This window comes from Apiospora aurea (assembly GCF_038362705.1).
Source record: "Apiospora aurea strain CBS 24483 chromosome Unknown utg000005l_segment0_segment0, whole genome shotgun sequence".
Lineage (NCBI taxonomy): Eukaryota > Fungi > Ascomycota > Sordariomycetes > Amphisphaeriales > Apiosporaceae > Apiospora > Apiospora aurea.
In genome coordinates, this window is record NW_027117392.1 from 306,094 (window position 1) to 327,513 (window position 21,420).

General features: G+C 56.1%; 11 protein-coding genes across 11 annotated transcripts; 4 read left to right on the forward strand and 7 right to left on the reverse strand.

Annotated features, from left to right (window-relative positions):
• Positions 1-8: 8 nt before the first annotated feature.
• Positions 9-899, reverse strand: PG986_006688 (uncharacterized protein; the record flags this gene model as incomplete). Its single annotated transcript, XM_066842910.1, has 1 exon — positions 9-899. One exon carries the CDS (start codon positions 897-899, stop codon positions 9-11), a length of 891 nt encoding a protein of 296 aa, XP_066699022.1.
• Positions 900-1,399: 500 nt separating this feature from the next.
• PG986_006689 (uncharacterized protein) lies at positions 1,400-3,306 on the reverse strand (the record flags this gene model as incomplete). The annotated part of the gene is made up of 5 exons (XM_066842911.1): positions 1,400-1,565; positions 1,648-1,971; positions 2,136-2,858; positions 2,915-3,035; positions 3,087-3,306. The coding sequence occupies 5 exons, from the start codon at positions 3,304-3,306 to the stop codon at positions 1,400-1,402; spliced, it is 1,554 nt and encodes a 517-aa protein (XP_066699023.1).
• Positions 3,307-4,035: 729 nt separating this feature from the next.
• On the reverse strand, positions 4,036-4,704 carry PG986_006690 (short chain dehydrogenase/reductase; the record flags this gene model as incomplete). The annotated part of the gene is made up of 1 exon (XM_066842912.1): positions 4,036-4,704. The coding sequence occupies one exon, from the start codon at positions 4,702-4,704 to the stop codon at positions 4,036-4,038; it is 669 nt and encodes a 222-aa protein (XP_066699024.1).
• Positions 4,705-5,528: 824 nt separating this feature from the next.
• Positions 5,529-5,855, forward strand: PG986_006691 (uncharacterized protein; the record flags this gene model as incomplete). The annotated part of the gene is made up of 1 exon (XM_066842913.1): positions 5,529-5,855. The coding sequence occupies one exon, from the start codon at positions 5,529-5,531 to the stop codon at positions 5,853-5,855; it is 327 nt and encodes a 108-aa protein (XP_066699025.1).
• Positions 5,856-6,050: 195 nt separating this feature from the next.
• On the forward strand, positions 6,051-7,175 carry PG986_006692 (uncharacterized protein; the record flags this gene model as incomplete). Its single annotated transcript, XM_066842914.1, has 1 exon — positions 6,051-7,175. One exon carries the CDS (start codon positions 6,051-6,053, stop codon positions 7,173-7,175), a length of 1,125 nt encoding a protein of 374 aa, XP_066699026.1.
• Positions 7,176-7,354: 179 nt separating this feature from the next.
• PG986_006693 (uncharacterized protein) lies at positions 7,355-10,286 on the reverse strand (the record flags this gene model as incomplete). The annotated part of the gene is made up of 6 exons (XM_066842915.1): positions 7,355-7,660; positions 7,728-7,834; positions 7,890-9,489; positions 9,544-9,705; positions 9,903-9,995; positions 10,119-10,286. Coding segments are annotated over 6 exons (2,436 nt in total), but the record flags the coding sequence as incomplete, so codon positions are not given.
• Positions 10,287-11,627: 1,341 nt separating this feature from the next.
• On the reverse strand, positions 11,628-12,064 carry PG986_006694 (uncharacterized protein; the record flags this gene model as incomplete). Its single annotated transcript, XM_066842916.1, has 4 exons — positions 11,628-11,720; positions 11,780-11,856; positions 11,924-11,961; positions 12,024-12,064. The coding sequence occupies 4 exons, from the start codon at positions 12,062-12,064 to the stop codon at positions 11,628-11,630; spliced, it is 249 nt and encodes an 82-aa protein (XP_066699028.1).
• A 550-nt stretch (positions 12,065-12,614) lies between these two features.
• PG986_006695 (uncharacterized protein) lies at positions 12,615-15,273 on the forward strand (the record flags this gene model as incomplete). The annotated part of the gene is made up of 3 exons (XM_066842917.1): positions 12,615-13,685; positions 13,736-13,926; positions 13,977-15,273. 3 exons carry the CDS (start codon positions 12,615-12,617, stop codon positions 15,271-15,273), a joined length of 2,559 nt encoding a protein of 852 aa, XP_066699029.1.
• A 1,118-nt stretch (positions 15,274-16,391) lies between these two features.
• On the forward strand, positions 16,392-16,589 carry PG986_006696 (uncharacterized protein; the record flags this gene model as incomplete). Its single annotated transcript, XM_066842918.1, has 1 exon — positions 16,392-16,589. The coding sequence occupies one exon, from the start codon at positions 16,392-16,394 to the stop codon at positions 16,587-16,589; it is 198 nt and encodes a 65-aa protein (XP_066699030.1).
• A 534-nt stretch (positions 16,590-17,123) lies between these two features.
• PG986_006697 (uncharacterized protein) lies at positions 17,124-17,524 on the reverse strand (the record flags this gene model as incomplete). The annotated part of the gene is made up of 3 exons (XM_066842919.1): positions 17,124-17,189; positions 17,281-17,393; positions 17,476-17,524. 3 exons carry the CDS (start codon positions 17,522-17,524, stop codon positions 17,124-17,126), a joined length of 228 nt encoding a protein of 75 aa, XP_066699031.1.
• Positions 17,525-18,974: 1,450 nt separating this feature from the next.
• Positions 18,975-21,030, reverse strand: PG986_006698 (uncharacterized protein; the record flags this gene model as incomplete). Its single annotated transcript, XM_066842920.1, has 3 exons — positions 18,975-19,614; positions 19,680-20,641; positions 20,707-21,030. The coding sequence occupies 3 exons, from the start codon at positions 21,028-21,030 to the stop codon at positions 18,975-18,977; spliced, it is 1,926 nt and encodes a 641-aa protein (XP_066699032.1).
• Positions 21,031-21,420: the final 390 nt, after the last annotated feature.

Genomic DNA, 21,420 nt, shown 5'->3' on the forward strand with positions numbered 1-21,420 from the left:
CACCTTCATCAGATATCCACCGGCTCCCCGTCCACCGAGATGAACTTGACATTGACCATCGCCGAAGCCGTAATAGTCCTCGGCTCGACCGACGGCCCATCGTTCACCTGTGCATCGTCCGCTTGGCCCGTCGCCATCCTCGCCTGCCTCTGCGCCTGCTGCTGCAGTGCCTGCTGCTGCAATGCCTGCTGCTGCTGCTGCTGCATTTGCGGCTGCTGCTGCTGCATCATGCCCCCGCCGCCGAACAGTCCGCCCCCGCCCCCGCCCCCGCCGAACAGGCCGCCTCCGGTCGAGAACCCCGGCCGCCAGGGGTTGGTGATGCTGTTCGCCGACGACGCGGGCCCGTCCTTGATCTCGACGGCGACGACGGCCCGGCCCACGACGCCCGAGTAGTCCTGCGCCTTCTGGACCGCGTTCTCGATCGCCTTCTTGCGCGCCTCGCGCTCGATCTCGGCCCTTGTCGCGGCCGTGAGCCGCCACTCGGTCGACACGATGGACACGCGCGGCATGGAGCTCAGCTCGCCCGCCGCGTCGGCCAGCAGCGTCAGGTCGCGGAACACGACCTCGAACTCGCAGCTGGCGCGGTACGTCAACCCGAGGTCCCGGCGCTTGCCGTCGACCCACTCGTACTCGGGCTGCGAGTCGGTGCTGATGGAGGACGCCGTGAACGCGGTGATGCCCGCGTCCGGGTGCGGCGCGGGCCGGCCGTCGGCGCCGTCGGTCTTGGGCGCGTGGGCGCGGAACTTGGTCGTCAGCTTGGCCGACGTCTCGCGCACGCCGTCGGACGCGGTCTGTTGCGACTTGTCCGTCGTGGAGACGCGGATGTTGAGGACGCCGCGCTCGGCGGTGCGGAAGACGGAGCCGTTGCCGTGGACGTGGATCCTGAGCTGGGGCAGCATGATGGGCTGGGGGATGTGGTGGTGGGGTGTGTGAAGGGGGGTGTGTTGGTCTGATAGGGATGCGAGTCACAAGGGGTACCTCGGAATCTGTGTTGGGGGGTGTGTTGAGTAGACAATGGGTAGAGGCGAGATGATGATCAGAGGAGAGCTAATGAATGAGTTGTTGGGGAGTTATCTAGAGGGAGGGGGGTGGTGCGACTTTATACTAATGGCTGTGGTCTAAATAAGGCAGCAATGTTTGCCTGTGCTGAGGCAGTGCTGCCTTCACAGCTCGGTGCGTTTTAGTACGACCAACTAGCCACTTCCGCTTACTCAACGTACTTGGCTAAAAATAGTAACATTCGACTTGACTGTGTATTACCTCTCCAATAAAGAGTTTTCTATAGTAGTATACTAACCGAGTATCACAAAATAACAAGAAATACATAGTGCTCCCATATCAGGCCAAGACACTAGACTTTTTGCTTCTTTTCCTCTACCTACAGAAAGAAAAAAACACCTTATGCCATCGTTATGCGTACACCTTTGGTATCTGACTTGGGCATAGGGATAAACATGTCGTGGTCGTATCGTAAATCGCTCTCATCCGTCTCGAAGATGCGCATATGGGGCAGAACCCGAAGCACCAACGCCGCGAGCGCCAGATTCATCTCGCACAACGACAGGCTACAGAAGCACGCATTAGCACGTTGCTTACTCAATCCGGAGTTTGCAGCTAGGGAAAAAAGCAAATTAGAGAGTTGCTCACTTCATCCCGAGACAAGACCGGCTTCCCTTGGAGAACGAGAACATGCCCCGGTCGACGTCGGGCGTCCAGAGCGCCGTGCCCTCGCACCAGCGGTCGGGCGCGAACCGGTGCGAGTCCGGGAAGATGCGCTCGTCGTGGTGCACGATGGAGCTCGACATGCCGACGGCGTAGCCGCGCGGGATGGTCAGGTCGAGCGGCTTCTTGGCCCACTCGCCGTGGTAGTGCAGATCCTCGTGGGTCGCGACGCGGGCGGTCCGGGCCGAGACGCCGTACGAGAGGCGGAGGCCTTCTTGGATGACGGTTCGTAGGAAGGGGAGTTTTTCGCTGGGGTGGAAGTCATGGTTAGTCGTCGTGCTATTCCTGTCGCTTGGTCCCATACGGAATTCTATAGTTGCAGCTGGTTTCTATTGCAACGCAACCGCCCCCTTTACCAGGCAGGGTAAGGGGTGAAAATAATGTTCGTCCCAAGGGAAAAAGGGTTCACTTACAGTTCCGTCCAATGTGGCAGGTCCATCGGATCGATCTGCGCATCTTGCAACTCCTTAGTTAGCCTCTCCAGGAGCTCCGGCTGGTCAAGCAGGTGATACGTGATCACCGCCAACGTCCAACTAGTCGTCTCGGTTCCTGCGCCGACAATACCGAGCGCCTCCGCCGCCAGCCGAGCCACCGTCTTCTCGTCCTCTTGCAAGTCAGTGGTCTTGCACAGCTCCGCAAAGATGGTCGGGTGCTCCTTCTCGCCCGCGAGCCCGGCGTCGAGATCGGCCTTGGTCTGCCGAATCTGGCGCGGGATGTTGATCTGCAGCTCGCGGATGAAGAGCCCCGTAGACTCGGGCAAATAATCCACAAAGTGGACGGCGAGCTCGGCGGCGCCCTTGAGGAACGGGAAGAAGCGGAAGAGCAGGCCCGGGCGCAGGCTGCTGAGCGTCGGCTCGTGGAAGTTGGGCTCCCAGCCCTCCTGGTCGAGCAGGCCGAAGTTCTGGCCGAAGGCGTAGCCCGAAATGGCGTCGGCCGTGAAGCAGCTGTAGGCGACGGCGATGTCGAAGGCGGGCTGGCCCCTTTGCGCCAGCAGCTTGTCGCAGAGCTTCCGGACGAGCGTCTTGATGTCGGGCTGCAGGCGCGAGATCATGGAACGCGAGAAGAAGCGGCCCACGGGGGCGCGGCGGAGGCGGTGGAGGTCGTGGTCGACTGTCCCGAACTCGGCCAGATTGAGGCTGTTTTCTCCGTGTTAGTCGATATCCTCAAGTCGGCTACTCCCCAGAGACCTTGCATTGAGCCGTTGACTTGATGAAGGGGCTTGTCCCGCTTGCGGCCTCCCACGGCGTAGATCTCATCTCCAAAGTTGATATCATTGCAATGAAGCTCTTTGGGGCTTATACGAACGATAGGGCCTGACTGCTTGTTAGAAAATGATTTACATCTGCCCTTTGAGTGATCCTTACCATATTTGCGGTGCATTTCCACGATCTGGCTAGTATAGCGGCCATTTTGTATAACGTCCCACCAGAATTCGGGCAGGTACGTCGCACCCGCCAGCCATGGCCCAGGGATCTTGCTCAGGGGATGCAAAGGGGAAATGTTGTAGACAGCCTTGCAGAACTGGTAGACGAGGTATGTCGCGACGAGGATCCCGACAAGCCCTACGATACCAGGCGCAGCCATCGTCAGCGGTGAGCTCTTGAAAGAAGAGATGATGAATACTTCAACAGACCCACTAGCACACAAATGACTCGAGAAAGGGCTATTATCAGAGTTTAGGGCTGCATTCCGCGCTTTATATACATGTGCCTCGGTCAGCAGCCGTTGCCCCCTCACCAGCTGGAGATTCGCATGTGCCCTTGCGGAGCCCAGTCCTTGGCTCCCTGTAATACGTGATAGGGCATCTCCGACTCGGGCCGATGTGGGAAATCCGGCGTGTCAAGCTGAGAATCTGAGATGGGCGTAACTGGCACGGGCCAGGCGTATCGAGATATTTTATGGAGCAAGAAAACGCTGTACTACTACAGCAAATGGCGACCCCTGAGTGACCCTAGGCGGACTAGTCGGTGGCCAAGTATACACTAGCCCGGCTTGTCACTGTCGTCCGTTGTACAGCCCCGACTAGCTTCTTCGAGCCCGCCCCAGCTGCCCCAGAGCAGTTACCCCGTTGCCCCGTAGTAAGCCAACTAAGGACTTATTTCCGGGAGTGCCCGCGCCGTTGAATCTAACTCGTCGAAATGTTTTGGATGCGGACAATGGCGGAGCAAACAAAAGCCGTATCACTGTTCAAATACGCCCAAGTCCAGATCTATTTTGGGCATGTTGAAGTGGACGCGGACAGACGAAGAAAACGCTCCAGAAAAGAGTGTAAAGGTTGGGATTTATGTCGCTGGCTACCTGAATCTTACGCCTTTACCAAGGCCAAGTCCCCTCGCTGCGGACGACGCGGCCCTCGTCTGCATCCCTCTGGCCCTGGACGATGCTCAGCACCAGCTTGCCCGACTCGCGCGGGTCCTGGGCCGCTCCGCCGGGGTTCCTGGCCGCCTCGCTGGGTCCCCGCAGGTTGGAGACGACGAAGCCGGGGCACATGCCGAAGACTCTGACGGCGGCGCCGGCCTGCCTGCTCTGGCGCCAGTCCAGCAGCATGTACATGTTGAGCGCGGCCTTGCACGCGTTGTACGCCTCGGCGTCGGGCGGCGTGTTCGGGTGCGGCGGGTTCTCGAACGTGTGGGCGAGGGAGCCCTGGCCGCTCGTGACGTAGATGGAGTACGCGCCGGCGCCGGCGGTCGACGACTTGAGCAGCAGCGGGCGGAAGGCTTTCGCGACCTGGAAGGGGCCGAAAGTGTTGGTCTCCATGGTCTTGAGGAAGCGGGCGCGGGCGCCGAGGTCCGACACGCCCATGGCCGCGTTGTTGACCAGCACGTCCAGGCGGCCGAACTGCCGCTCGACGGCCGCGGCGGCCTGCTCGATCGACGCGTCGTCCGTCACGTCCAGCTGGACGGTCGAGATGCTGCCCGTGATGCCGCCGGCCTCGATCTCGGCCTTGGCGGCGTTGGCTTTGTCCAGGGAGCGGCACGCCATGATCACGTGGAACTTCTCAGGGGCGGCGGTGAGGACTTGGGTGGTTGCGTATCCCACTCCCGAATTGGCGCCTACGGATCAGGGTTAGCAAGGGGGGTATCAGATCTACCGTTCGTGTAGTGACTTGCCAGTGATGAGAACAAGTCTTGAAGCCATATTGGGGGTTTCGGACAAGTTGTTTTTGGATTATGAAAAAGAAGTCCTGTTATTTGTCTTGCTGCTGAGTACTTAGGACAAACCAAACATCAGATCCAGCGAGAAACGACATATTTATATAGTCTCTGGCTTGAAGAATAGACTGGTTGGATTGCCCAGCCAGGAAGACGAAGATGGCGATAGCTAGTATACTGTCCGTTATGTCCGTATTTTGTCATAAGGGGACTGTCGACGGACCATTCCCAATCGGGAGAAACTCTGCGAGCAGTATTTGCTTAGGTACGTTGATGCTAAGCCAGCAAATGCAACCCGGGCAAGATCCGTCGCATCCTGCGTGCATCCATCCGTCTCACGGAGTTAAGGCAAACGCCCGTAGGTAAGCCTTTAAATACTTAGTTACTCCTCCCGCATGCAGCACGCTCTTCCTCTACGGGAGAAACTCCGCGAGCTTCATCTATCAAAAAGCAAATAATTACACCATCTGGATTGGTCAGCCGTGGCCTCGTTCATTGCAGTGCTATCATCTCCTGTGACAGGCCAATCAGCAAGACAAGACATCCTTGCAAATAAGTCGGTACAGTAGATGACCAGATGGCGCAACAACGGGTAGGATGCGAGACCTGTAGGACAAGGCGGATCAAGGTGCGTGTGTGTGTTGCCGTGCTGCCATGGTCACTCACTTCGGGACTTACCATCTGACCGAGTCGCCGCCGCCGCGTTCTAGTGCGACACCGCCAAGCCAACCTGCAAGCGCTGCACGCAATCGCGCCGGCCCTGCCTCTGGAAGAAGCAAGCCCTCGACATCCACTTCGAGAACCAGTACGCGAGCGGACAGGCCAGAAGGCCGAGGGGCCCGCGCCCAGCCCTTCCGAGCGGCGCCGGACAACCGCAACAGCCCGGCAGCAGCAGCAGCACTAACTCCGGAGATGGTGGACGAGAAGAAAGAGGAGCAGGAGGGGGAAGAGGGACGACGATCCCGCCACCCCTGCACCTGAGCCTCCAAGTCCAAGCCGTCACGTTCTACCTGAACCACTACATGCGCCCCCTGCCCCCCGACGCCCTGAGCGTGACCAGGTCCCTGGACGACTACATCTGCCACCTCTCCGCCGCGTCCCCGCCCTCGGCGCTGCTCTCCGCGGCGATCCGCTGCATGGCTCTCGAGATGTACTCGCGGGTTATCGTCCGTGGCCATGGCCACGACGCAAGGGCGAGCGCCGAGGCGGCGCACCACTACCAACTGCTCCTGTCCCTGTCGCGGCGCCGGCAACCTGGACGAGTGCCTCCTGGGCGTCTTCTTCCTCAGCCGCTTCGATGCCAGCACGCACGGGCTGGCGGACCTGTGGCGCAAGCTGCGGGCGAGCCCGGTGCACCACTACCACGGCGCCATGGCCCTGCTGCAGTATTGGCAGGAGCACCTGCGCGACGAACGCGACGGGGCCGCCGGCGGCCCCGGCCCTTCGCCGGTCATCAAAGAGAGCCGACGTGGACTGCTGCGGTACCTGCTCATGCACGGCCTGGACGTCCCGGGCTGGATGAAGGACGGCGAGATCTTTGACGAGGCCGGGTTCGAGCTGGTCCACGACCGCGTCACGGTACGGACCGCGGACCTCCGGCATCGAGTGCTGCGCCTGCTCCAGCCGACGGAAATCCCCTCGGAACCTGGAATACCTATGGCCGAGGTGCTGAGTGATCTGAACAGTGAGGCGCAAGACCTCGACAGGATGTTGCGCGACTGGGTCCGCCAATTCCAGCGCTCCTGGCTCTACGAGCAGCACACGCTCCCACCATCCGACGACCCCAAACAGGCGCAGCGTGTCCCGTCACCGTCAAAAGTCTACACGTACTCGAAGCTGTCCTACGCCTTGCTGTGGTCAAAGTACGCCGCGCTGAGGCTGCTCGTCAACGACACGCACCTGAAAATCGTATCGCTCTGCAGTGAAGCCCTGGTGGCCACCGACCCTTCAATCGAGCGCCAATGCCAGCTCGTCGCAGAGCAGATGGCCGACATCGTAGTGAGCAGCAATGCGTTCATCATGGGGGATTTGCACGTTGCGAGCACACCGTTGGGCGGAACCACTGTGGTCTTGAACGAGGGATCGGGCGCATGCCAGAGAGGATATAGGTTTGTAACCTGGCCTTTGTCGGTCGCCTGTAGTCTGGAGTCTGTTGACACCTCCCAGAGGCTGTGGTGTAAATGGCAGCTGCGGCGTGTAGGAAGGCAGGTTGGGATCAAGTTATTTGAAGAATACCAACCCAACCGCAGCTTCAGGCTCGACGAGAATCGCATGTCCCCGGGAGATTACTTGAGGCAATAAAGGCTTTATCATATACAAAAGCAGCGTGTCTTCATCATCCAGTCCGATCATGTGACCTGATCCTCCGTCGTCTATGTACCAAACATTGGGATCATCCGAGTAGCAGTTTTATGTTCCTCCTAATTATCATTATCAATACAAAACGCCTCATCGCTCGTCGTTCATCATCATGCACCGCCTCAGTACACACCCCTTCGGCCATTAACACGCCGGGCACTGACCCCGTTGGACACAAATGGGTGCACCCTGACCGGTCGCTTCGTTGTCGGAAGAGAATTGAGAGCATGCCACATGTCCAGGATTCCAGCTCGAGCTGCTGGAAGCATGCTATATTGGAGCGAGTATAGATTCCTGCGGTTAATGGGCGGAACAAATCGACCAGTCGCGAGGCAGAATACAACCCGGGGCGACAAGTAATGTTTCCGGATACGTTTTCCCATTCGGAAATACTGGTGGAACATGGCCGTAAATGAAAGGGGGATTGGCTTGCAGAATGTTAGTATCATGATCAAACATGCACCCGGTCTGGAAAAGTTGATGAAGGCAGCTAACCTTGAGGTGGATAACGGAAGTAGGCGGTTGAGCTGGCGTGGGAGGCATGGAAGAGGAATCGAATGCAAATCTATCTTGGGTATCAAAAAGTTCAAAACGAATGCCACCTTGAAGTAATCAGTAATTGGGCTACCTGCCTTGTTGGAGAGGGAGGCTGCTTACCAGGGAGACGTCGGGGATCTTTCACCCGAAGCATCAGGGCAAACAGGGGGAAATGATTAAGACAAGAGAGCTGCGTATCAAACATGGCTTTGAGCAGGATGATCGCCATTCTTGCCACCGCAAAGTTGAGGTAAAACACAGCGACCGTCGGGAGAAGGAAGAAAAGAAGTGTGAACAAAATGGTACCAAGCAGTAATTGATCCAAATCGTAATCGCAAGAGTCCACACGGTTCCGTAGCACGTTGTACTTCTTCCCCCGAAAGAGCTGGAAAAGGGACAACAGGATAGTGAGCTGCCAATGGAAGATGCGGGCCGCCGCAAGATAGAACGAGTAAATGTGTACCGTCAGTAGCGAAAGGAGATCCGAGGAGAAGGCGATGGGCATGCTGGCACCGCCAAAGCTCGAGAAGCCAATGAACCATATGATGTGAGGCAAGACGGGCTGTAAAGCTCTGATGCAGCCTGCCCAGTACTCAATCACCCACAGGAAAAGGTCGCCTAGAAATAGAGCCAACTCCTTGTTGAGCTTCAATCCAGCGGGCCAGCCCATCAACCACTCGATGCTGCTGTGCAGAGCATCGACAGTGTACTGCTGCAACAGCAACCCAATCTGGTCGGATACCCATGCGGCATTGTCGATAATGTAGGAACCAAGAGCGATGCCGATGATGACATCGTTGGCCACCAACCACAGACTGTTGTAGAAGCGTATATAGTCCGGGTGGCTTGTCGTGACGCTGTCCCAGTCGTTCTTCCGGAGCCTTAATTTGACATATTGCATTGGCCAGTAGCAAAACTGCTGTAGCCGTATCTCAACCTGTTGAGCAGTGGCGGATATGTCCTTGAGCGCTGGTGAACCCGGACGGGGTCTCCATTCCAGGATTTGAAGCAATATCTCGGCTGCCCCGCGGTGGCCGATGAGCACGAAAATGAATATGGCCCTGATGATTGGGAAGATGTAAAGAATGATGAAGTCCCAGAGCTGTAGGACAACATAGTTTCGCATCGTTGTAGCTTGCTCGACCACGCGCTCCGACACACTAAGCGTTCGCTTAGGTCGAGTGCCTATCAACGACACGTTCTTCTGCAGCAGCTGTTCTAGTTCCCAAGCCCAATTCACCTGATTGACAATCCTTGGAAGAACTCTGTCCTTCATCGTGGGGGGGATGCCGTATGACAGAGTGCTGCCGGAGCTTCTCGACGAGATGCTGCCTCTTCTGCTTTGCCATTTTTCTTGCTCCTCCTCCTCCGCATCCGAAGCCTCGGACACGGAAGGTTGACGAGCATCCTCTTTGTCGATCAATGCAAGAGCGATGGGGTTTAACGAGATGTACTGCATATTTCGGGGGATTGGCCTCTCGAACAATATGATCTGGACGCTCGATGCTACGGCGCATGCAATCGTTGGCGCTCGCTGGTAGGGGTCGATTTTGGCTTTGACCCACGATGGCTCGGAGTCCAGACTGGCCTCTGGTCCGACATTCGTCAAGCCGAGGACATGCATGGACTGGGAACCGCACAGTTGGGAAATGCGTTCTGTAGGGTGCGGCGCATTGCGGAGCAGAATGCCCGTCTTCAAGGCGCTCTCGACATTCTTCGGCTACGTAGAGATCAGAGGTGCAATCGGACAAGGCGCGCTTGCGGGTAGACGTACATCAACATGGTTCAGCACGGCCACCACCACCACATCAAGGCTTGAATTCTTCCAGCCGACGATAACACCGGGTAGTTCAGACCTCTCGATGTCCGCCGGCCAGAAAACTCTCATAAGCCCATCATGCTCGGGCATGTCCCAGCAACCTGACAGATATCCCGCCTAGAAGGAGCCTCTGCGCCGGAGTTGTTCGCGGGCGGATACCCCCGAGCTGAGGGATCGTGGATGCTATATGAAGAGTGTGTCAGCGCTGATTGAGCTCGTATCGCAACGTATACTGTCTGATTGTTTGGGTCGGAAGTGTCTCAAATCAGCTCGTACAGGGACCGGGCGGCGAAGAGGCTGCAGGAGGGTCGTACCAGGTCGGCCTCGAGGGAGGCTAGATATTGTACAGGCACGAGAACGACGAGAAATAGTAGCGATAGGAGTGCGAATCCCTGGACACTGCGTGACTAGACAAGCGCATAGACGTGTTAGTCGCAATGGTTATATCCAAATACTGGGGGTTGTAAGTAGGAGGCAAGGAACGCGCTCCGTCTGCGTCTGGACTGGATCTGGCAGGGAAAGCCACTCACGATGACGCCTTTATCCCAGGCAAATAGTGCTAGCTCGTAGAGCCGTGTGACCAGATCCCATCGAGCAGTACCGTAGCCAGCTACAAATATGGCGAGGGTGACGACGGAGAAGGGGTGCATGAATTGGTCGTTTTTGCTCAAGATCCGGAGCGGGTGCGCATCACGGAGCTACAAGATTGGGCCAGGATATCGAGATGGGCGGACGCTGGCTGGATCGAATGCGTCTAGTCGTTGCAATGGGGTCGCGGTGTCCGAGGATGCGTGCAAAGGCGGTACTGTAAATATGTTGTTGGAAGTTGGCGCGGACTCTGTGTGCAATGTGTTGACTCGTGCGATTTGTGTGATGCAATTGCCAGAATATCGTTAGCGGCAGCCAAGTCCCAAGTCCCAAGTCCCCTAAGGTCCCTTCTCCAATGCTTAAGCTGAACTGCGGGCGGAATGGGGCCTTTCGTCTTGGTCGCACAGGCCAGCCAGCTGGAGTTTTTGCGCTTTGCTCCAGCGTTCAGGAGGTATGCATGTAACTGCAGATCGTAAAACCACGATCGAGTGGAAGCTTCTTCAAGCCCTCCCAAGAAAAGAAAAAAAAGGCTACAAGGATTTCTCCCGCAATATACATCGTATTGGTGAACGGCAATATTTTCGTATCAAACGTTCCATATGCTGGTGAGGTAAGTTAGAAGTTTGTTTATCTGCAACGCCCCTTGCATAGTGCACCATGCAAATGGGCGGCTCGATCATCAATGTTGCACGTCAATCGGCATGAAGCTTGTTCTCTGCCTTTGGCCTTCGCTGTCTTTGTTTTCCTGGCACCCCGATCTTATCCCTGCGCTGGATGGCAGTCTAGACCACCACCACCGCTGATCTGATTATCACGTGCGGTGTGTGTTGGTGTCCAAGATACCCATCAGCATAAGCGCTCCCGAGAGTGCGCCAACACTCACATTCCGAGTGGAAAAGGGGAAACATCGTGAAGAGGAGAGTAAACGAGTAAATATTCGAGGTAGTATATGCTGGCAGGGTCTAGATACAAGTACAAATATTGGGGGAACTGAGCCGATGATCTGAGTGTAATAAGTAAGGAAAGTAGCTTCTTTCTGCGCTTCCCGAATCCCGCAATTACGAGATCCCAGATCCTCTGATGCCCCCGATCCATCCCGTTTCCACCGAGCAGGCGTACAAGTATGGATTGTACGCGTCTCGCTCCCCTTAGTAGGCCTACAAACCTATCATTCAATGGAGATACACCCTCTAGGGCTGCTATTCTTCGTGTTCCTTGACACGGCCCCGAAGCTCGAAGTTCTATACTTATTTCACATAAGGAAAAATCCCTTGCTTCCTGGAAACTGAACCAACTGAGGTATAAAGGGCCTGAGTTGCGTGCATTTCATTTCGTACTGAGGGGCGTGAGACGTTCATGTAGTATTACGTACATGCCAAACCCATCCCTAGTACACTGTCCCAGGAGCTTGGCGCAAAGCAGGACTGTTCCTCTCTTGGGGGTTGACCTGCTCATTTCCGCTTGAGGTGAATAGTGTCGTAATCTTTACTATCTTCGCGTGCCTCATCCAAGAGCTTGTCTATCTTGCGGTCCTTGAGGGCGACCTGATGTGAGATAGATGGTTAGAGTCCAATATCGCGACCATGGCCTCGCATGTACCCACCTGTAGACATTTCTGGTATTCCTTAAACATGCTGGCGCACTCATTCTCGTCGGTTTTGCCATTACCACGGAGATATTCTGGTGGGCAAGTCAGTATGTGTGCCAGGGATCTAGTGAGCATTTTGCACGGGGATCTCAAACACACTTTCGCTATACCACTTCAAGAAACAGGTATCATATCGCCTGAAGGGGCATTAGCACGTTGTCTTTGACTGACGCCGGTCGAGGCTATGGGAACCACCTACTCTTTCACCTCGTTGCATTCGGGTGCGAGAGATGCTGACATGATTACAAGAATGCGGCAACTCTAACAGTGGTTGCCAAATCTGCCTCTTCTTGGGGTACGTATGAATCTTTCAGGCCGACCTTGGTGCGTTGGTACGTTTCGAGTGAGCCCGAATCCAAGAAGACCCCAGAATCTGATGTGTATCAAGGTGTGATCGATGTACGTATGTAGGTATCAGATACTGTCTGATGTAAGTGGTTGGTCGTCGGGCATATTGAACACAACTACCTGCCTGAAGCTAGCTGAAGGCCTGGAGGCGAATGCTCGATGCTTTATCCTTATCCAGCAATAAATTAGTAGCTTCAATGGCGGTTAAAGTGGCGCGAAACATCCCCGTTGCGCCGTTGCCTGTGCTTCCCAGCTTGGGCTTGCAGGTCTCCAGCCAAAAGCCCCACGTCCCTTGGCAATCGGCGTTTACACCTGCCGACATTCCTGAAATTTTGTTTAACCAATGCATTTACCATCTGAGCAGCATCCGCGCTGAAGACTGAAGTCGCATTCCTCGCGACATCTCAGGACGACCCAATCCACCAAGAAGACTGCCGTCATCATGGGGTCATCCAGCGACTTCACGTCGATACAAGCGCAGATCCAGTCCGCGCTCGTTGCAACGACGCGCACAGCAAACCAGCTTGCCGCAGAAGATCTCGGCTTCCATCGCAGCAGCAACCCCACTGTCGACGAGCAACTCGACGAGACAAGCGAACGATTGTTGACGCTCTCGAGCGACCTTCTCAAGTCGGCCACCAAATCCACAGACCTCAAGGCCCCCGAGCTGGAAGATGCCGACGACGTCGAGGTTCACTGGTCGCGCATTGTCGATGTCATCGACACCCTGCTCGAGAAGGCCGACACTTGCCTTGACGAGTACACGGGCTTGGTGAAGCGGAAGGCTGCACCCACAGAGGAGGCGACACAACCCAAGAAGCCCAAGACCTTCACTGCCCTCGATGCTTCGATGCGCCGCGCCAACATCCTCAAGCCCCAAAATGCTTTCGAGATGAAGCCCGACAACATCAGCACATCTCCTTGGAAGCCCATTCTGACAAAGAAACCACACGCTACGATCCCCTTGGCCCAGAGCTTAGGTACCTTCAGCAACGAGGCGGATTCCACACAGTACGACTATAGCCTTTTCTTGCCTCACGTTTTTGCCATTCCAGTTTGCGATCCCGCTTCAGACACAAGTGTTAAAGGCTGGGGGAAAAGAGTCAAGCGACACAAAGCCAACAAGCGCCGTGTTTGGCGCGATCTGACTACAACGTGGGACACTAACAGCGTATTCAGATACAAACACCCTTACGAAACCGAGATCCTCCAACTCAAGTACCCTGACTCCATGTACGAAACCAAGGAGCCGATCAAATACCAGCCTGTCGAAACCACCACTGCCACATTCGTCGACACATTCGCCGGCGTGCTTGATATGCTAGCGGAGCTCAAACAGGCAGACGTGATTGCCATTGACACAGAACACCATGACTTTCGGACATACTACGGGCTGCTCTCGCTCATGCAGATCAGCACACGTGAAAAGGACTGGATAGTTGACACCCTGCAGCCTTGGCGTCACAAGCTAGAAATTCTCAACGAAGTTTTTGCAGACCCCAAGATCGTGAAGGTAAGTCGATTCCGTGACGGTTGATGGTTCAAGCTAACTGACAACATTAGGTTCTACATGGTGCATATATGGATATCCTATGGCTCCAGCGAGACTTGGGTCTTTATGTGGTTGGCCTTTTCGACACTTTCCATGCCGCCGAATCCCTTCAATACACATCTAAAAGCCTCGCATACTTGCTGAAGCGCTTCGTTGATTTCGACGCGGACAAGAAGTACCAGTTGGCTGACTGGCGGATACGGTACAATATCCTTTCCCTGGATTCAGCGATGCATACTGACTTGAAAATAGGCCGATACCCGAAGAGATGTTCTACTATGCACGCTCAGATACCCATTTCCTACTCTACATCTTTGACCTGATAAGGAACGAGCTCCTTGCGCGGTCGAACCGCAGCAACCCGGAGGAAGATTACATGACGCACGTCTTGGAGAAGTCAAAAGAGACGTCTCTACGCAGACACGAACGGATCGTCTATGACACTACAGGTGGCCAGGGACCGAATGGATGGTACAACATGCTCATCAAATCATCCGGAAATCTGAGCCGTGAGCAGTTTGCCGTATTCCGTGCCGTGCACAAATGGCGCGATGATGTCGCGCGCCGTGAAGACGAGAGCCCCATGTTCATCTTCAGCAACTCCGCGGTCTTTGATATCGCCAGGCGCCTGCCTCCGGATCCGAAGGCCATGTTCAGCATCCTCGGCTTCCCTACGTCTCACGCATCGCATGTTGCCAAGACGGCAGTGGCGGAGCTTTCCAAGCTCGTGTCCAAAGCGAAGGCCGATGGCGAAAACGGTCCGACTTTGTCGGATTTCTTCCGCGGGAATACGATTGGGGTTGGTGAAGTGGCAAAACAGGTCTTTCCGCATTTGCGCGCCACTAGTCCTGGTGTCCTCGATACGAAAGACCTTGTGTCTGAGCAGTCGAAGCTCTGGGGTGAAGTCCCGGTCGGCAGCCGCTGGGACAACACCTCGGGGGCGAACGCCGCCGCAGATGGCCAACGATTTGCTCTGCCATGGGCGGCGTTCATGGAGAATGCTTCAGTAGGTGAAGCCTCTGGGGAAAGCCTTACGGTGCGATCTCGAAATGAGTCGGCGCCGGCGCAGCAAAGTACCGATATTGTGCCTGTGGGAGACACTGAGTTCACACTGCGGGCTGGCAAGAAGCGCAAGGCTCCGGAGCCTGAGAGAGAGGATGACGGAGAGCAGGACGCTAACGTGACTGGGACTTCGAACCCGACAACGCCCGGAATGGATGGTGATGAGATTGCTCTGGACGATTCGGACCGTGAGCAGGAACAGCAGGCAGCAGACAGGAAGAGCCGGAAGGCCCAGAAGAAGGCGGAAAAGGCCGCAAAGAAAGCTGCCCAGGCGGCTGCCGAGAAGGACGCGGAAGCCGAAGAAGAAGCGCCCTTTGATTACAGCACGGCCAAGTCGGTCCTCAAGACTCAGCGTAATGGGGATGCCAAGGGAGGGAAGGGCAAGGTGTTCAATCCGTACAAGTCCCTCAATGCGGACGGCCCCAAGCCTGCGCGAAGGATGCACGGCGAGAAGCCCGGAAAGAGCGCCACATTCAAGAAGGTATAGGTCTCTCTTGCGTCACCAATATCAAGAACGTAAGGCATCATCAGCATGGACAGGCGTTATTGGTGTTCTATGTACCTTTGCATTGGCGACGACACGAATGGTTTGCTAGGCGGCATGCGCCGCTCTGAGACGTTCGGCAGCAAGATAATCACGATAGATTTGCTCCATCGGGTCGAGTAGGCCCGGCTTCCGTAGACACTGTCAAGGTGGTCAATTGTGCCACTGCGACTACCCAAGTATGTAATCTATGTAGATAAATAAGGTGGAATTGGAGAGGCCAATATGAAGCGTTCGAGTGCCAATAGTCGAGCGTGTTCGATGTTCACCTACGATACACGTTCGGTTCGCGTAACTAATCGACACACTCAATCTCCTAAATACTACAAGTTCCCACGTACTGTTTCCCTCGGCCTCGTAGCTGCAACTTCTACTTAGATCCTTGCATGTAGTCGAGATCGGACGTGCGCTATGGATGCTCTTGTCCAGACCCGTAAACACGCGGACAGGCAGCAGCAATTGCAGGTAGTCGCTGCTGGGAGGAGTCAAGGTTGTAGGTGAGGATCGACTACGGCAGCGACACCGCCACCAAGTGCCAGCCCAGGAAGGAACGGATAAGTCAGTCGGCAAACCTGTCAAACTCGACATATCTTACAGGCAGTAGCCGTCTATCAGTTCGGTGTTTAGTAACATTGCGCCGAGCCTGTTCATCATACCCAGCAGGGCACCTCCCTCACCCATCTTATAGAGGCCTCACCTTCCGATGTAAGGTAATATCAACTGCACGCAACGGCGCCTCTTGTTTCCCCATGGAAGCCATCGGCCATGTCTTCACTGACAAGATCAGCTTGCCTTCCTCACTTATTGCATACATACACTGTTGGTACCTGTTACATTCCGTCCTCCTGGTCAACCGACTACAAGAGCCCTCGCCTTGGCCCGGCCAGGCTCACCTCTCCCATCTCCTCTCTTCATCAACCACTTATTCAGCATTTCATACACCACCGCCGAATCATCGTCTTATCATCGTCTTACTTGCTTCTTCAGCATCGCTTGACAAACAACCAACACCGAGCCTCCCAATTTCCACACATTCATTCTCCGCCATCCCATCAGCAACCATGGTTTGTCCCGCCAATATATTCTGCATTCTACCCTTCTCCTTCTTGCTCGGCTGCACGCATCGCTGTGATGACGACCGTACTACCACCGTGGTCGACAATCCCAAGTCCGCCAACAACGCCGACCCGAGGCAGACGGGCGATGCCGTGATGGCGGGCGTGGTGGCTGTCGGAGGGGCAGTCTTGGTCTTGGCGTGAGATCGGCGGGAATGAGAGAGGGTTGGGCAATGAGTAATTGGAGGAGACCTTGGTAACCTACAATGACAGTACCCGGCGCGGTTGGCAAGGGAGTCGGGGGGTGGGGGGCTTGGCTTGGGGTCTGGTCGTCGTCTGTGTTGTTAGTACTACCATCCTATAATGTTGTAGTCTTTAGGCTCTTTCAGGATAGTGTCAACCCAATGACTTCGTCGTATTGTTGAACTCAGCTCGGACTTGGTACAACATGGATCAAGTCCCTCGACAATCATACCATTGGACTAGCCAACTATCCCACCATCTCGTTTCTGATCATTCACAACCCAACTGAAACCGAAATCGGATTGGATAATTGGGCTTTTGGGGACTTGCTCTAATCGCCAGCACTGCATACTCGTTCCACCCTGAGAATGATACAAAGTTTGGAAGATACTTTTCAAGCTTTATTGATTTATTGTCGTGTTTTATCCCAAGATGGGCCGTAAACTATGTCGACAGCGACCACGAACTTTGACACAGCATCATCCACTTCCGTCTTTAGGCACGGCCCAGGATGTTGTCTTCGTAGATGGCGGTCGACTTGCCCGTATTGGCATTCTCAATCTGAATGAATACACAGTATTAGTCTGTTTTCGACTCGGCCCTGTCTGCAGATACATGGGAAATATGAAAAGGGCATATGGGAACATCATACTTCGTAGCGGGGATTCTCCTTGCTGGCGTCGACGTTGAGGCCGGCCTGTTGTCCGGGCTCGGTCAGGACGCTCAGGATCTTGCCCGTGCTCTCGGGCGTGTTGGAGTCGGCGCCTGGGTAGAGTGCGGGACAGTGTCAGTCTCGTTAGACAGTATCAACCAACGCAAAGGATTTAGTGAAGGGGCTCGTACGGACCTCCGATGGGCTTGTACCGAACGGTTTGTCCTCTTCTGTATTGGGTCATGTTGAGGGTTGGGTTGGTCGAGCGGTTAGGGTTGGAATGATCAATAGTAAAGTATTGAAATAATGCGGCGGTATTGTCTTTGAAAGAAATTCATTATTATCAGATCAGAATTCGCGAGCATTGAGCCTCTCCCCGGCAAGCTCATGTATATATATATATATATATACACACACATGCGGTCATCTCCAAGTCTTTGAACGGGAATTCCCCTCTGCATTTTAAACTCCAGCCAACGTCATGTTTTGGGGCGGCACCAGGTACAATGTCGACCTCATTATCGTCAACCCCAAAGTCAACGTAGATCTTGGAGAGGAGTTTCATGCCGACCCAACGTCAAAGTTGGGAACTAGTGGTCGTTGCCTGGAGCTATGATGAAACGGAGTGTTCAAAAAAGGGGGGGGCTACATGTACTGCACGGAAGACTCGGATACCACAAACGGCCCCCCCGGGTCCGGAGCCGGCAGCGCCTAGACCCCAACCCCAACCTTATTCCGACATGTCGTCTTTAACACGCCATGGATCTTTCTGGGTCTATTGGTTCGAATCTACTACAGCTATGTAGGTCAGGAAGTCAATTGACCCATGCAGGCGGGTGACAGAAAACGAAACACTGCGAACGCACCTCACCGGAGTACCCTTCGAATCCTGCTATTGTTTCCCTGGCCCCTGCCGGCCTTATAGGCAACGAAATAAAATAGTAAAAACTACTATAATACTCTTACATAGTATCATCTAGTTTTTCGTTATTTTATATCTCATTGTCCAAGGGTAGCGTGCTACTCGAATCTCGCACTCAGTTTTGCGGGCTTCCTCTTTTTGTCACCCACCTGCCATGCATGCCATGCCGTCTCCACGCCGTGGTGCGTTCCGCTGAGGGCCTAGCTGCGGGGATTTTGGTAGAGTTATGTAAGCCGTCTGTCGCTAACATTAGGCAGTGGCCGGGGGAATAAGTAAACAAAGCGCCAGGTGTTTGCATCAAAGGAGGCCGTTTGTTGGCAGCCTAAACTCTACACTTCTAGAACCGGTTCTGCCGCCCATGGTGGCTCCTCCGCGTTATATTGAACTCGGATATCGTAGAGGATAATATCGACTACATCGTCCTGTTTCACGAAAAGCGAGCGGATACAGAGCACAAATGGCAAGATACATTTAGAAATGTCCTACGAACAAGAATATAGCCTTGGCGGAACCTGTAGCAAAACGACCAATACAAAGGGGTAAAAGAATATAACTGATTCCTCGCAGTTGGCTGCTCGACTGGGAGTCATGATCTCAGGCCAGGAATAGAAGACGAGGGACACCTCAAGAAAAAGGAAGCTGTGCTTGGGGAAATCCGCGACGTCCCAGAATCTGTAATATGCTTATTTGTTCAGCCCGTGGGGGCTTATTTGGATTTACCGTGATCTTCCAAGCCTGCGTACTTGGTGTGGCTCTTGTGTTGTTACCCGAATCAGGCACGAGACATTATCATATTATCATAACGTCTTCCACGTAGCAGCACGAACCAACATGCGCTTCTCCAGCCCTTCCACACCCCCTGCCGTATCCTCCCACTCTCCTCCGCCGCCTCCTTCCCACCATCCCCATCCCCATCCCCACCACAAGCCACCTCCACCGTCCACATCCTCCACCGATCCGGCAAATCCGGCCGCGAGACCGCGACCGTAACCACGACCTCCTCCCCCGCGATCCAGTGCCGGTGCCGCGCCGTCCCCTCCCCGTGCCGGACCAGCGGCCCCTCGTTCAGGACACCGTACCGCAGCAGCCGGTCCACGGCGCGCCCGCCGCTGAGCCCCCGCAGCGTCGCGGAGACGGCCTCCCAGTGCGGCGAGCGCGCGTCCAGCAGCGCGTACTTGAGCGCGTTCTGCCGCTTGTTGCGCCGGCCCTCGACCCCCGCCATGTACGACGACCACGCCAGCACCAGCCGGCCCGTCGTGTGGCCGTCGGCTAGCGTCGCCACGAGCTCGACGAGCCCTTCCTGCTGCGACGCGAAGTCGAGCAGCGCCGCGGACTCGTGCCGGTCCCAGAAGTGGCGCGGGTACGTGGCCTGTCCGAGGCGGATGACAGGGCGACCGCCGCCGCCCCCTTCTCTGCCGTCGTCGTCGTCGTCGTCGTCGTTGCTTCCGATGGCGCGGCGGGAGGGGCGGCCGCGAACCGCACCATGTGCTTGCGCTGCTTCGCGACCTTGTCCCGGTCGCTCGGCGACAGGTCCGACGCGACGTAGACGTTCTCGGGCGGCAGCCAGTGCGTGACGCCGCCGCTCGAGGCCAGACCGTAAAAGACGCGGTCCGCGTTGGCGCGCACGTACCCGTCCATCGTCTTGGCCAGCTGCACGTACATGTTGCCCTTGCCCGGCTGGGCCGCGTCGGGCTGCAGGCGGCCGAGGCGGAGGAAGAGGCCGAGGGCGGGCGCGTGCAGCAGCTCCGTCCCGTCGATGCGGATGCCCTTGTTGGTCACGCTCAGCTCGCCGCGGTGCAGCTCGCCCGGCTGCTTGCCGAGCGTCTTGGCGCTGAGGAACTCGCGCGGGTGGCGGGCGAGGATGCCGCGGTACTCTGGGTCCCCTTCGCCGTCCACGGCCCCGGCCCCTTTCTTCTTCCCCGTGGCGACAGGGGGGGCGTCCGCCGTCCATGCAAACAGCGTAAGGTCGCCGTTGGACCGACGACAGATCTCCTCCTGCAGCCGAAGGAACGCCTTGCTCCCTTCCCCGTAGAGAAGCGGCATATTGATATCAAAGATCCCCATCAGACTGTACGCCGCGTCCTCCGCCCGCGTCGTTTGCCTCTCGGCCGCCCACGACATGCGGCGGGCCACGTGGGCCGAGGAGAGCGGCTTGCGGTGCAGGAGGATCTTCTTCTCGATGCCTGTCCGCTCGGCGATCTTGGAGTGCAGCGACACCTTGTTGCCGCGGAGGTTGAAGTCGCGGTCGAGGAAGATCAGCTTGCCCGGGGCGATGAGCTCCTGCAGCGTCCAGCCGCGCGTCCACCAGCGACACTGGAATATGTCGTCGACGAGGCCCGACGCGCTCGGGGCGGTCCTTGCGTCATCGTCGCCGCCCTTTTCGTCTAGTGCTGCTACGCCACCAACATCGCCATCAGCATCCGCATCGGGGCCCCCATTCTGAGACCCCGTATTGCCATTGTGGTAGTCTCGGGGGCCAGATCCCCCAAATACGCAAAACAGACAGCCGAGTCAGCGTACCACCGGTACATGGAGTTAATAGCCTCCGACAGCTCAGCGCTGCTCGTCTTATCGATGCAGCAGGTATCGACCCAAGCATAGCGGAGGCGGCGGCCGCCGTGGCCCCGCGCCAGCGCGCAGAAGCGCTCGATCTTGCGCCACCCCTGCTTGGCGCGCACCGCGACGTCGTCACCGCGGCGCCGGTGGTCGCGGAACTCCTGGAACGTGACCTCGTCCTCCTCCCAGGTGTGCGACAGGATGGCGTACTCGGTCGTCTCGTGGTCGAGGACGTGCTCCAGCTCAAGGGTGTCGACGTTGATGAGCCACATGTCGTCGCCCGCCTGCTGGTTTCATGGCGTTGCTACACGTAGATGGGGTATGCACGTATAAGACGCTCCTTGCTTTCTAATACATGTGAGACGTTTGTGCTGCAGGTGTCTGGCCAATAGAGTCGCTTGCTTTGCTCTCTTTTCTTGGTGCGGGTACCTGAGCGGCTTGCTAAGACAAGAGGGCTTGACAGGGTCTGTCGGAAGCGGAGATTTGGATGTTCTTTGCGGCGTTTCTAGACGAGCCAATCAGCACTAGCGAAACGTTTGTTTATGTGGTTCTGATGCAGGGATAGTGTTAGATGCGGACAATCACACTAGTCCATCGCGAAGGTGTCAAGTATAGGGGGGACTATGTTCAGCTGAGAGTCATATATCACCTTTCATCATACC